This window comes from Haliotis rufescens, unplaced genomic scaffold, assembly GCF_023055435.1.
Source record: "Haliotis rufescens isolate VD_foot unplaced genomic scaffold, xgHalRufe1.0.p SCAF_21, whole genome shotgun sequence".
NCBI classification, from domain to species: Eukaryota; Metazoa; Mollusca; class Gastropoda; order Lepetellida; family Haliotidae; genus Haliotis; species Haliotis rufescens.
In genome coordinates, this window is record NW_025963902.1 from 2,808,775 (window position 1) to 2,824,358 (window position 15,584).

Sequence of the window (15,584 nt, forward strand, 5' to 3'; positions counted from 1 at the left end):
GCTCCTCTTAGCACTGCCTGATAAATCCTTGGTGGTTATGGACAGTGCTCCCTATCACAGTTGTCGAGATCCTATTGACCGTTGTCCAACCTCAAATTCCACCAAAGGTGAGATATGTCAGTGGTTGGACAACAACCGCATTGCTCGGCCCACGAAAGCCAAAAAACTGACTACTACCAACTGGTTCTTCAGAACAAACCCCCGCCCTCTTATTTGATTGACAACATTTTGAGAGAACACGGTCACGAAGTGCTTAGACTTCCTCCTTACCATTGTGACTTGAATCCCATCGAACTAATCTGGGGTGATTTGAAAAATATGGTCCTACGGCAAAATAAGACCTTCAAGCTTGCCGACGTCATGCAGATTGTCTTGAAAGGGAGAAATTACAGATGTACCTTGGGCAAGCTGTGTCCAACATGTTATGAAAGTTGAGGAAGAGTATTGGAAACAAGACTGTATCCGACCAGATACTGTCCAGCCTGTTGTTGTTCATTTAGGTGACAGCACAGACTCCGAATCTGACGTCGAGGGCATTTCGTGGGACCAAGAATAGTGCAATACAGATACACCTGTTTCACTACGACATGTAATAGCCCGAATTACCACGGATATGAATTCTTACATATTCATACATATTCTTAATCATTTCTTAAGAATCTTAAATATATCTTATTTGATTCCCAAACATTATTGTAGTTCATGGGATTCGTGATAAAAAAATTGTTTATCAAAGAATTTCTAGGAATCGCCTTCGAATTTCAGGTTCGTGCTTTGTAGTAATTGTCGTAATCGGATCGTGTCCACTTTGTGCAATTCTTGGCTCAGAATTTGATTCTCTTTCACCCGAAACAGCCCCGAAAGTCTCGAATCATCTACGAAAATATGAAAATTGTCTTTAAATGTAACTCCCAGTTATGTATGACTGTTTAATAATCTCATACCAACTTTGACTGGAGTAGGTCCAATAGTTTTTCAGATATTGTAGTAAACGTCGGTACCTTAAATTAACTTCCAGACTATATGTTGCTAACATATTATGTGCCAACAAAAGAGTTTTATGCCATTCCATTCGGTTACATTCTTTAAACATTTATAATGTGTACCACTATTATTGTGTCAACAAATTACTAGTTTGTGTTCATAATATGTTTGTTTTGTATTTTGTTTAGGTTACATGTGCATTTAAACACAAACATGTCATTTTCTCATTCCTGATTCGGAAGGTACAACATGCACAATTTGTTCCACCTTCTGGGTTACATGGGTGCAGAAAAGGTACTTGCATCAAAAGGTAGGTACACTTCAAAATGTCTTCGCGCCGTGCTTATCCCCTGAGAAAACTTATCGTGTACTTCTATGACATGTACAAAAAAGCATGCATTGGTGATCAAAGTTTTAAGGGAAGACAAATATATTTATCACATAACTTGTACCGTTTTAACTGATAATTTAAATATGTTTTAGGAACCTGGGAATTTTGTTGTAGAAAGAATATTTTTTCAGTCACCGTTTACACTTTCTCTGTGATAAGTTGTCAGCCATTTGAACGTGCATGCTACTTTTCATACGAGTGTCTCACGGTTTTCTGGAACTGAGTGAGGTCACGGTTTTCGCATGAAAACGAATGAACTGAGGTCAACTTCGTATGACACACATGTAAGTACAGAGTTAATATCTCACCGCCTGTCGCATCACCCCATAGCTAATATCCCCCCCCCCCCAAAAAAAAAAAAAAAAGAGGATCGGTCAAAACCCTGAACTGTCTTGGATAGAATGATACCACAAGGAAAGGATGCTGGCTAAAGGTACGGTTTCGACCAACATATGAAGAGCACTCCTGCTATAGTGAGTCTTGTCACAAAATTGGGTTCAGAGGCACGTTCATGCAGTCAGTTACGAATGTGTCCCCTTTTGAGAATTTAAGTGACACCTACGCCTCACTGAAAACACTAAACTTTGATGATGGGCCTTGGTAATGGCATTAAATATCCGAGGAAAGATAAGAATGCAACGTTATTGGAGGATGTGGAAGGATGAGTGAGTGAGTTGGGTTTAACGCCGCTTTTAACAGTATTACAGTTTTATCACGGCGTGTCAGCTAGGTTAAGTGATTAACACATATCTCGTATCTCGCACCGTTCAAATTCTCTTCAATTATAACCATTTGAGTCTTTGCTGTAGCTGTTATACCACCCCGGGTCATAGGGCCGATCTCCTTTACGAAGATATGATGCAACGATCACCTCGAAGTATGTAGTCAGATCGGTGCCAGCAGATCGGTGACGAAGGAAACGTGACTCATCAGTGAAACAGACCCTTCTCCATTGACGTTCTGTCCACCGCAAAGAGACATCGACGTTGAGGTTCTGCCGTCAGGACTGGCCTTCTGGCTTGGCTGCTCTCGGGGATACCGTAGATCATATACGCCTCAGTTGACAGGGACGTACAGACTGTGACCGCTACTATCTGTACTATGTGTTGATGATGCGTCGTTCGAATCCATATGTCTCGGCGAGGGATTGTCACGGTTGGTTTCCACAACTGGAAACGGTCTCTGATAGGCTTGCCCTCATCTGGCCTCCACCCTATATCGCCTACACCTCATTTGGCTTTCACTAAATACAAATGGTTACTTCCACACCCCTGTTGTGTAGAATGGTACTGTCCATTAACCCATTAATGATTTCATTCATTAATATGAATTAATGACCTGAGTACATGAGCCTTTGAACTTATCCGATGTTTTCATAGTGGTATCTGATGCTTGAGTTTGTTTTGACTGTTTATACAGGATAACTGGTACCAATCTCATTAAAATCAGATCTTAGTTCACGCTGCAGCTAAACAAAGATCTGAGGACATCCCATTACGGGTCACGTCAGACCAACCTTTCGCAAACTCTGACCGACCAATGGAATTACTGACAAGAAGTCGACATTAGCCAATCAGAAGGCAGCTTTCTCGTGCTTTACGGCACTACTTTCAAATTGGCGACTACGCTTCGAAACATATTTTGACAAATTCTCGCTTAAAAATTTGAAACCTGAACAAAAGAACATTCTCGGATGGCTAATATATGGTCTAGGTTGTATAGATTCAGTCGTTAAGCCCGTAACTATCGTTCGGAATACCCCGTTTTAAATGTTTTCGAGGCTTCATGATTAGAAATCACATTCCGACTGTCACTTTCACGATCTGGTAAGCGACGCTCTGATTGGTCGGATGAAAGGTCGGTCTGACGTGACCCCTAATGGGATGTCCTCAGATCTTTGTTTAGCGGTAGCTAGATTTAAGATCTGATTTTAATGAGATTGTACTGGTACAGGCTGAATGTCAAGCGGTAACTTGCTGTTCACTGCAAGTGTATCACCACTGGCTGCAATGGCAGATGCAGCACCATTGTCGACCATATTACATCAACCAAGCCTCACAGTCATCCACCTACCGAGAATGTAGAACACATCCGCATCATCGCCAGAATGAAGGAGCAAGTGAAGACAGACATCATCCCTGTTCAGCAGATCTACAACGCCGAACTCGACCGAGCTGACAAAAATGTTGCTGCCACGATGCCGTCCTTAGCCAGTGTCCATGCTGCTCTCTACCGACACCGCTCCAAGTCCATCCCACCTCTCCCAGAACTTCAAGCACATGGGTGGACTTCAATGCCACGCTCCCTCGAGCCCTGTGGAATCAACACGAGAACTGCGGGCCACGCTCCAACAACCATCTTGAAGGTTTCCACAACGGCCTGAAGAAGAGAATGCCGAGAGCCCATCCCAACATCTTCCAGTTTGTCAAAGAACTCAAGAAGATCGAGACAGCAGATAGGTGGTCAAGAAGGCAGATTGGATGGGTGGTGCCATGAGACCTCGTGCTCGTGTTGAGAGAGACCGAGATGCAAGGATCGAGAGACTGAAGCAGCAGCAGAGACTGGCAGAAGATCAGTGATCAAGTTTCTTGATGTAGTTGGACATTTCATCAAATTACAGTAATGTTGTTTGCAATGATGTAGTGTTGATGTTATAAAACATGAAGATGATGGATATATATGTACAGTGTTATGATAATACATGTGTATTTATGATATTTGATGTTGTGAAAACATTTGAGTTGTGATCTCATATACAAAATGAAATTACAGTATCAAAAGTCATTACATTCTTTGTTATCTTGTTGGAAGAGTTCATTTTACTTAAGGTATAATGGTACAAGTGTGATGTGCACTCATCCATAAATTTGTTTTGATAGTAGTGAAGGCGATATGAGGTGTAGGCCAGGTGAGGACATTGTGTACAGCGACGCCAGTCGCATTTGAATAAACAATGAGATAACACTGTTTTCCTATTTTTCAGGAAAGTGTTGCCATCGCAGGATACTGGGTTCAGTCACACTGCTGACATGACTCTCCTGAAGGTGTACCTCGCCGTGGTGCTGCCCCTGGTGGTGGACTGTGTGTGTGAACCCGGGCTTCAGGCCTGTGAGTGGGAGTCCTGGGGTGTGTGGAGCTCCTGTACCATTACTTGTGCTGGGGTGAGAACCAGAACACGGAAGATGTGCTGTGGAGTTCATGTTCCAGACTGTATCGGTAAATGTGACCGACCAAACACGTCCGTGGAGACGGAATATTGTGAGACACACTGCCCTAATGGTGGAAGCTTCATCGATGGCTACTGTCAGTGTCCTCCTCTCAGATACGGAGTTTGTTGTGAACGAGGTATGTTTATCGTTTGTTTTCAGTCATTAGGTTTGCCAAGCATCTCATTCGCCTGCTGGTTTTAGATGAAATGCCAATTTCACATAAACAGCATTAATGTTGTATATGTAATTAATTTCTTAATGTGAATATAGGGGAACAGGTGTCCTAGTTTCTTGAGACTACGTTTTTGAGGCAATAGACACGCATTATAATAATTTTGATGTATTATCGATTGCTATGTTCTGCAAGTTCTGTAAGTAAAATAGGTGTCTGTTTCTTGTAATTGAAAATAATTTTTTCGACTTTGCAAACAGACGATATATAACAAATACAGTAACATATCTTGATGGTGCAGCGTCAGCTGTTATTCCAGCTCTGTTCGGAAACCATTAGTAACGTCATATTCAATAAAGACATACAAAAAGAGCTAGCTAATATAAGTATAATTGAGTTTGATTTTGCACATTTGCTCTTTTGTATAATTAATCTTATTCATAACTTTATACTGGAATTTATACAGGCTCTGTTAGTTGCCTTTGCTCTTTAAAGCATACATGGGGTACATTACCAATATCAAAAAATATGTCATAAAATTGTTTACCTCCTTTACTTTGATTTGATCTTAATGATAGTGCCAGACACCTAAATTATAGACTCGGGAGTGTTGTTGGTTTAGATGTTGTAGAGCAGGATCAGGTCTTGGTCGTGTTTTGGGATGTCAAACCTATCTACTGGTACAGAAAGTGAGACGAAACCTATAAATAAGGTGGCGCCGACTTTTCTGCACCAGCAGATGGGTTGGATGGGTCATGTGGTTTGGTGTTGAAAGAAGGTCATGCAGATCTCAGTTAGGATTGGCGAAAGTGGGAACTCCGTGGTTGGGCCGCGAATCTGATCGAAGTAATACCTCCAGGTGATGTAGGTAGAAAGGATGCAGGCGGTGGTCAGGTCAACAAAATATACAGCAAAGCAAAAAAACCAGTTCGATAGTCATAAGAAATCTCTGCTAAGGCTGAAAAAACCGAATTGGTTCTCAGGCTATAGCGTTTGAAAATATCGTGCAAGTGGGCGGCTGCTTTTTTTTTGCTTTTTTTTTTCTTGGTTGTGTACAAACTAGTAAGAATCCGAATCCGCATATCGCTGCGTATAAGGCGAGTTTTTCATATTAACTAGAATTAGGATGTTTTTTTCCCCAACGCAAACACATTACTGTGAGCATGTAACACCGGAAATACCATGTCAGCAAATCCGTGCCGAAGTATGCAAATTAATCATGTAATTACACTGTCTGGTTGTAAAAAGAGTTCATAATATTTCTGGATTTATATTTGTAATCTTTTTTATTAATTTTATTCAACATTTCATTCAATATTGTTTCACTTCATTTCGGCGAAATCGCAAGTGAAGTGATAGGAAGATCGTACAAGTCACCGTTTTTTTACAGCAACCACGGTCATATTACCGCTATTATCATCAATGCCATGCACTGAATCGCTGAAAGTCCTGTTTGTTGTAGTTTGGCTATTATATGTCAACATTAAGTTTTCGCAATCGCAGCCGCGGAAGCATCAACGGTGATTGGTCAAATTCTTCCATACGAAAACATATCCGGCAGTAACGATCAATTGAACCAAAGTGCTACGCTGATGGTTATTAATTTATTTCACATATATTAAGTAAAGCTGCAACTAACATGATATTGGAATAAATTTTTCCTGACCAACTAATAGTTTCAGATACAATTCTTCCGCTCATTGTATCAAAAAAAATAAAGTTATGTTATTGTTATCAAGAAAAGCGTGCACAGCTGATTGCTACTTCCGGCTCAGTTCACGAGATAACACACACGGTAATCTTAATCTCGGCATATAAAACAATGCCAATCAGAACAAGAAATACAATGTAATCTGTAAATCATCATGTCTAGTGATGTTTTATCTCAAATTTCAAATTTGTATTGGCCAAGTTTAATTGGTATGATCTGTTCGTTTTCCTAAATTCGCTAATGTAATTTTATACTGCGGAATACAAACACGTTTTTATTGCAAATGTGGTGACTTTGTATGCACTTGTCATGTGCTTCATTCCGATTCGCTTTATAGACGGGGTATATAAATTAGCATTCCCCGCTTATTTTACGAGACAAATACACATGTAATTGTAAATATTAACCTCTGCGTATGAAACATTGTCCCGCATACAGTTCACAAATACTATAGAATTTGTAAATCATCATGTCTGGTGATGTTTTATCGCAAATTTAATGTTTTCATTGACCAAACAGCAAGACAAGCACACTAAAGTACTCACGGAAATTTTTAAAAAACAGTTTTTTCGACCTCAGATCATAAATAAATGCAGTTAATATACAAAATATGTTAATATTCAAACAACTAAATTAGTACTAATTGGGTCGTGGCACAAACACAGCGTATCAAAAAAAGTGTGTAAAAATGTGAATAAAACAGACTATTGTGAAACAGGGCATAACCAGGTGTAAGTAGATCAAGGTGACCTATGACACCTTGACGACAGGTGAGAACAGGTGCATAATGCCTATAGTCTGTTCCTGCTATGTCAATATGGACTTAGTTTTATTTTTGAATGTTGAAAGTGCCGACAAATTACCTCCTGTAAAGTACATTTTGTATTGTTCACTGAGATCAAACAAGCAAATCCAGACTAGTACTTTTCGAGTTGTTTTGTTATTTCGTATTTTTAGAGCTACGTAACACTTTGTGTCGATTTTTAAATAAGAAAAACAGGGTTTTTTTCATTTCCGTGAGTACTTTAACTACTATTGTCGTCTTAACCATAACCCTGATAACACACGAGATACGCAGTAAAGCAGTGCGTATGAAAAGGGAAGTAACTGCACGCTGAATCGCATTGTTTTTAAGTATTGTTGCATTTCACTTTTGGGGTCGGGTGTTGAGACGCGGAGTATTTAAGGATTTTTTTTAACATGGAAATAAAAACGAAAAATGTGGTGGACTTTGTGATGAAGCGGCGCAGCCTGAGAACCAAGAATATTTTTTTAGCCTTAAAGCTGAGCCCTGTGTACGATTCCGAATGTATCATGAGCACTTCATGTCGAGCAGTATTCCAGCCCTTGGTGTTTACATTCCGCAACGTTTACATTTGTACTGCCACTCTATTCTATACTGTCATTGTCATTACTTTGTATTGATTTGTAAACCTAGTTAATATTATGATATAACGTTAATTTATAACATGTCTTTGATATTTGTTAATAAAATAGTATCACACTGAAACCTTTTGCTTATAGATACCTTGGAATCAATTTCAATTTCGAAGTCGACACGTAACAGTATCTTAAATATAATAAATGTGGAAATTATTAAGGCAAACATTCCTCGAACAAATTATGTCGATGATATCTTTTATGTGACTTGGCCGTTTCAATTCAGATATTTGCATTTATGCTTCAGTTTCCTTGAGGCGAGTCAGAGAAGTCATTGGTTGCAGACGTCGTTCCTGTATTTATGTTTGTGTGGTTAAAAACTGATCAAATGATCGGTGAAATCGTTATTTTGTGTTAAAAGTCAAAATGGTAAAGAATTGCAGGATATCTAAAAATGGCGCGACAACAGTACGGACGCAGTATGCGAAAGTGCCAAGGTTTCGTCGTTATAACAAAGACAACGGTTATTTCATTTTCTTTGATGGTCATGTTTTATTATCCTTATAACAACCGGGATACGCACCGCTCAACACGGAAGAAACAGAGGATTAACCACTGTGTTCGGTTGTTACCGAAAAATCTACACACTCGTGATTAATCTGTCACAATTAGAACTCGGCAAAGCCTCGTTAATCCCTTTTCTCCCTTAACAATATGCCATAAAAAGTCGAGCTCGTAGTTGAAGATTTCCCGTGTTTAGTAACCACTCGGGATTCAGCCTCGTTTTCGAATATGCTCAGTAAGACAACTGTCAGCAGGATTGATCAGGCAAGATTTTATAATTACCAACTCAGGCAACTGGTCAGCGATTACATCTTCTCAAATCCTTCAATGGATTGTAATATTTTTGGACGAATTTACCTCTTTAAAACTAGTTTTACAGTGAATAATTTAATGTGTAAAATGATGAATAATTCATGTCATCTTTTTTACAATTTCTTTTGTTCCTGAACATTGTGAGCCCATGTGTTTTTATGATATAAAAAAAACCTTTTTCAGTGGACAGTTTTTCTTTTGAACATAATATTTAACATCATACACCAAATGTTACTAAATGAGTCATCTAATTTCCCCATATTTGTGAATGACAAGAAACAATGTGAATTTGACAAGCACAATAATTTTTTGTGTGTGAAACATAAATACATAGGATAGTATGTAAACAATAAATTATCATTTCAGTAGTTCTACAAGTATTTGCACTTTAATACCCTTGTAATTTTACATTGTAATTTTACTGCAACACTTACCTCCAAACTTTATTCTTTTGTTATTTTATCAGATTAGAAGTAAGACTTACTGATAAGGTAATTTAAAATTAACATGTTCTTAAAAATTCTTTTTATCTTCATGAAAACAAGACATAATAATAAATATATATTTGAGTGACCTGTTCATATGTGATTTTTTTTGGCAAAAAGTATTAAAATTAAAATTAGACATTGCTAATGTAAAGAAATGAGGTTTATGGTAAAATGTTATAAGAGGACCTCTTGTTGGTCATTTCTTCGTCACCCATAAATTTCAGTTTTTCTTTACTTACCATGTTCTGAAAATTTACACATTAGAATAATTTAAGGTCTCTGATTAAAATAGCGACACAACTTTCCACTCCCTGCAGGCAGCCAATTAGACTATGTGAAAAAAATAAACCACTGTAAACCTTGTAATAGGAGAATAATAAATATAAATACATTTCTTATTTTGCCATATGACCAGTTGATCATCCCAAGAAATGCTAAATAATTATCATTAAAATTAAGCTAGCTTTGCATATTGGGACTCTTTATCTGCTATGATAATATAACAATTGCATTTCTAAAGAAGTTTTTTTTTCAGTAATCATGGTAAATAATAAATCTTTGGTTTAAAGAATATACTTGAGACAAACCTAATTCTACATGTCTTAATACTCTGTATTGTCTGTAAATTCTGAAAATAATTAACTGTGATATTGAGTTTCTACCTAAAACTAATAATAAGAAATTAATTTTGAGATTATTTCATCCTATCTAAAATGCACTATATATTTTAAGATGCATAAATGTACATCATTGTTGAAAAAAAAGAATATTGCTTTTGAAAAAAATACCTAAAAAGGTTGATTGGTGCCCACCATCTTTATCTTCATCATTTTGTCTGCTCCCTATAATAAATCAAAATAGTTAAGAAAAAATATAAATACATATATTACTTTCTGGAGTTTTTTTAGATTTAGGTATGACTTAATATATTCAAGTTTTAACGGGGTAATGTTGTTTTTTCATAATGAGTTTCTTAATTGTCCTGAGATAGTATGTTTAAATAACTGAAGTCTTCATGCTTATAAAATATCAAATAATTATAGGCCAAAATACATTAATTATATTGATCTGGGTAAACTCCACCTGTTGAAAGGGGAAACAACTGCTGTGGTTGCAAAACATCTTGGTCGTGAGATGTATGGTCCGTCCGGCAAAGATTGATCGTTTCCTGCATTAAAATTGAGTATTGCTCTAGGACCAAATTATCTGAGTGTTTATTTTCTTTATATTTAAGTCTCGATTAATTTAATAGATCTATGAAATATGTTTTTGATCGATCGGCTCTAGATCAAAACTTTGTTGTAACGTGACATTTCTTATGTGGTTGACAGTTGTTGTTTCTAAAAAATACCAAACAATATGGTTTGTTTCACTATTTCATCGGTATTTTTACATGAATTAATTAACTGTTTCATGAGCTTTGTTATTAGCCTTGAAAACGCCCAGTAAAGAATGTACCGGAGTTGCTCCCCTGGTCCCGTAATATCGATGCGGTATCTCGCTTCGGTTACCGTCTTCTCATTCTGCAACTGAATCTGGTACATTGGGAAGCCGAAATTCTCTGATATATCTCCATATATCACACCCCTTCTTCCCCCACAAACTTTCTCTCGGTCATCAACTTTCGGCAATGGAAACATTGTCACTACGGTAATGTTTTGCCAGCTGGGGATTTCCTGTACTAGACGACCTCGGGTATCCCCGATCCGAAAATAGTGCCGTCAATTATTTTAGCCAGCCAATCAAAACACGATGACACAACTCTCCACTCTCAGGCAGCCAATCAGATTGGGTGAAAAAAAATAAACCACTGCGAATAAACCACTGCTGGCGATTGAAGATCAAGCCCTGTTACGGGAGAATAGTCAGTAACCAATGACGCTCTTCCGGCTGACGTCACCATTCAAAACAAACAAACGATAAGGCCAATCAAGCCAGAAATGAACATACAAGTGCTACAATGCAAATAATTAATGATTAATGGGTTAATTTTAATGTTGTATTACATTTACACTATTATACTAGTACTCAATTCCTAATAAAATTTACCAAAAACATTTCTGAATTTTTAGCAATATCCCATTGATAGATATATTGGTCATCACACACTGATATCGTTTCCACTTGTAACATACAATGGAAAAAGAAAGATAAGATTAACATTATCATTGTAGATCAGGTCGACATAACAAACCTCGCATTCATATGTTTACCAGGCGAGACAACTGCATCTGGTGACTGTGCCCGGCACTGCACGTGGATTAACTGGTTCTCCTGGGGAGGCTGCAGCACAGGCTGTGGCTGTGGAACACGAACCAGGAAAAGATGGCGCTGCTGTCTAACGTCGGTGGGGAATAACTGCACTGAGGACTGCAACTCCCGGGGGAACAGTATTGACACGAGGGTCTGCACCCAAGAGTGCATCACGAAAAGTAAGGGGCAAGGGTCTATCTGTACAGAAGATTGAATCATTTCGGGTTGATTCTCCAGAGAAAACGTGCAACACAGTGAGAAAGAAATGACAAGACAAATACAAAGGTCCATTGCATGAACAGCCAAAGCAGACAGCAAATTAGCCCTCTCAGACCACCGGCAACAATTCCCATGCTATCAAATTTATCTAATCCTCTCGACGAAACATCAGAATTTCAGGATTTCACTAATAATAAGATCCGTGAAGATCCGGGGTAGAATAGGTCTTCAGCAACCACGCTTGGCGTAAAAGGCGACAATGCGTGTCGTAAAAGGCGACTAACGGGATCGGGTGGCCAGGCTCGCTGACTTGGTTGATGCATGTCATCGATCCCAATTGTATGGATCGATGCTCATGATATCAATCACTGGATTGTCAGGTCCAGACTCATTTATTTACAGACCGCCGTCTCTTAGCTGAAATATTTCTGAGTGCGGCGTTAAACAACAAACCAACCAACCAACCAACTAAAAGAAAACACCCTGAAGCTATAGAAATCCGCCTTCACCAACGTCTAATCACCAGAGATAAAGGGAATTATATCTCGCCTGCCTATGAAGATCTACTTCAGCACCCACTCGTCTTTGCACAACTTCCCTATCCCCTTAACCCTTATCCTTACTGTACAACTGTTGTCATTACCTGTTCGCTATTTGTTATTCCTTCTGTACATCCGGCCTCAGTCAATTATCTGTGTGAGATTTGGTATCTTGTACCTGTTGTGCTTAATGGTCATCTGCTGCTCATCACAACATGTCATGCATATATGTCACTCTTCACTTGGTCGTAGTCACTCAAGCTCAAAACGGCGTAAGAATCTACATCGAAACGTCGCTGTATGCAATAAACCAGAAGTTGTTAGCTATAAAGTTGTACGTTTTCATATTTACCCATTAATTTCTATTATACAAATCAAACGGATACAAATGGTATATGACTAGCCTTCTTCACTTTCATCAACTCCCACCCTGCTTCAATTTGTGAATTCGTTTATAGTGTTCGCCTTCCCGATAAAGCCCTTCACTAACATGTCAGGGGCATGTGTTCACCATTTATTGGACCAACACATATCTAACATCGTGTTACAAGGTATCCGTCCTTTACAAAATGCCGATATTATTGTTAACCAGTAGAAAGAAACAAGAAATATCATGAAACGTCTGAAGTCACACTGTAAATATTATCATCTAAAATTGTGATGTTTTCAAAAACCAAATGATTGAAAGAAAATTGATTGTCAACGGACAATAAGTATTTAACACGCACAACGACTTGGTGAAATTCTTTGGCATGCTAATTGAATCACATTCAAAAGTTCGTAGTTGTCTGTACGTATGTGGGGCGGTCGGGTGGTCTAGTGGTTAAAGCGTTCGCTCGTCACGCCGAAGACCCGGGTTCGATTCCCGACATGGGTACAAAGTGTGAAGCCCATTTCCTGTGTCCCCCGCCGTGATATTGCTGGAATATTGCTAAAAGCAGCGTAAAAACATACTCACTCACTGTACGTATGTATACTCAAGTCTTTGAAAGGCATTTAGAAGTGATACACATAAGGAAGAGAATTTATGGATGTCAACTTCTTTATGATGAGGAACACAACATTTCGGAGTGTACACACTTTTTCATCTTGTGTGAATGCTATGAGGCAGAGAACATGTATATGTACATGTACCTGTTAATTCAACATAGAGGTTTAAGTGCAAAACGTAATAATGACATAACCACTTGTATACGAAGATGGATCAACATTCTTGTGATGAACAGATGAAACATACACTTCACCTGAGCAGGTTTTGAATAATTTCTTCATGTAGACAGGAATCGGACTTGCCCCCTTTGTTCCTGGAACGCGTGGCAGCCATGGAGCAGCTGTAGCCAGCGATGTGGAGGAGGTAAAAGGACAAGGTCACGGTCACCTTGCTGCTGTGAAGGGCAAACCGTTAAGGACTGCCTGTACGACTGCCGCCTGTCTGAGAATGACACAGTTGAGTCCGAGAGCTGCAATGAAGTTTGTTTCAACGACGGCAGTTTCTCAAGCAGCATCTGTGACTGTGGACGAGGCTACTCTGGATCCTGCTGCTCTGATGGTGGGGATGCTTCTTTATCTGTTCCTATGTATATGGTGATACACACAAATATTTGGATACACAATAGGCTTGGTGAAGCAAAAGCTTGTATCTCTGTAAGGATAATTGCAGTGGCGTATTTTAGGTATATCTGACTGTGATTAACTGTATAATGTATTTTGCTTCAACAGGAAGAAGTGACATTAATTCCATTTTGATCATGTCATCATAACTATATTTAATAAATCAAATCTAATTTCATTTCAGAGGTAACACATGACAATTGTTCCAAATGCACCTGGGCGATGTGGGAACCATGGGGGCTTTGTAATGGTTCCGAGAACGGAGAAGTAACGAGACAACGATCCCTCTGTTGTCGTGTGGGGCAGAAGGAAGACGAGTGTTACGCCCAGTGTAATCGAGAGAGACGCGAAACTGTAGACGTGAAACAATGTGACCTATTTGTAGTGAAAGGTGGGTTGAATGAGAAACAGTTATTTGCTGTTAATCTGGAAATTAATGAGTCTCGAAATTAATACGACTGCAGACCCCTAGCAAAGCTAGTATCATAATGTCAGAATACTGTCAAAAAAAATCATCTGTAAAAGCATATGGACTGCTGTGAAAAAATAAATCTTGGTTTGAATGATTACACAGAAGTCGTAATCAAGCTATTCAGATACTGAAAAACATAAACTTCAGGAACGTAATGACATATTCACTAATTTTATTTAGAATATTTAACATTTTCAGATTCAAACCAAATTCACTTCATGTACACAATCATCGCCTCTGTCGCCTCCGTCGTCCTTACGTCGCTTGTCTGGTAGGTATTCGTCTATAAACCATCCTTGGGCCTAACAGCTTAAGGAGTGAGTGAGTGACTTTGAGTTTAACGCTAATTTGAACTGTTGATATGACTTCTGCTAGTTACAAGGGTTAGCCTACGCCTACTTAACACAGCGTACCCATGAGGAAAAGGCGACAGAAAGGATATCGTAAGGTAAAGTAACATGCCAGTTCAGAAAGCATGCATTAGAGATGCAGTTGTACGTAATGTCAATATTTACTTTTAGGATCGTCTGTCATTGCATAAAGTATGGGCAGCGAAAAACACCCCCAAATCAGGAACTGTCTGGCGTGGCCAACCATGCTACTGAAATGGACAACTATACCAATTTGTCTGCTGCGCGAAGAGACGTGGTTCACAACGACTACCAGAAGACATCTGAGGAAGATGATGGATGTGGGCACGTGTATGAAACACCAGCAAACCTTCATATGTAATGCCGACCAGTGATACTGTGTCGTGTTAAACGTTTATGAGTTCACAACAGTGAGTAAGTTGGGTTTTACGCCGCTGTTAGCGTTCTTCCAGACATAGGGGGCACGGGTGGCCCAGTGGTCTAAGGCGCCGCGATTCGCTGTGCAGAGTTGCGTCCCTTGGGCACGCCAGAAACCTATGATTGTGGGTTCAAATCCCGGTTCGCCTCGATTATGTTTCTAGGTTTGTCAGCACCATACCCGTGCTAAACGTCTGGGACTCGCATCACTTTGGGATTTCCTCCCACATTAAGCTGACACGCCGTGATATAACTGTAATACTGTTAAAAGCGGTGTTTAACCCAACTCACTCACTCACTCTTCCAGACATATTACGGTATTGGGCAGCAAGAATGAGTTTCACAGATAGTACCCTCGTAGGAAGTCTTCGCAGTAAGGGCTCCCCTTACACATGACACATTATGTCAATATGTTTGCAAAATTTGTTGTTTGAAGATGGTATTACCAAAAGATAATAGTTTGAGTGGTTACATAGATTATCATTAATAAT

General features: G+C 39.0%; 1 protein-coding gene across 1 annotated transcript in view; it reads left to right on the top strand.

Annotated features, from left to right (window-relative positions):
• The window catches only part of LOC124128151 (hemicentin-1-like), a 38,934-nt gene extending 23,730 nt beyond the window's left edge, over positions 1-15,204 (top strand). The window contains exons 2-7 of the mRNA XM_046491550.2: positions 4,359-4,720; positions 11,428-11,643; positions 13,499-13,771; positions 14,018-14,224; positions 14,504-14,576; positions 14,827-15,204. Of these exons, the coding sequence (XP_046347506.2) occupies positions 4,405-4,720; positions 11,428-11,643; positions 13,499-13,771; positions 14,018-14,224; positions 14,504-14,576; positions 14,827-15,037 (1,296 nt within the window). The 5' untranslated portion in view covers positions 4,359-4,404 and the 3' untranslated portion in view covers positions 15,038-15,204. The remainder of the gene's footprint in view (positions 1-4,358; positions 4,721-11,427; positions 11,644-13,498; positions 13,772-14,017; positions 14,225-14,503; positions 14,577-14,826) is intronic.
• The last annotated feature ends 380 nt before the right edge of the window (positions 15,205-15,584 follow it).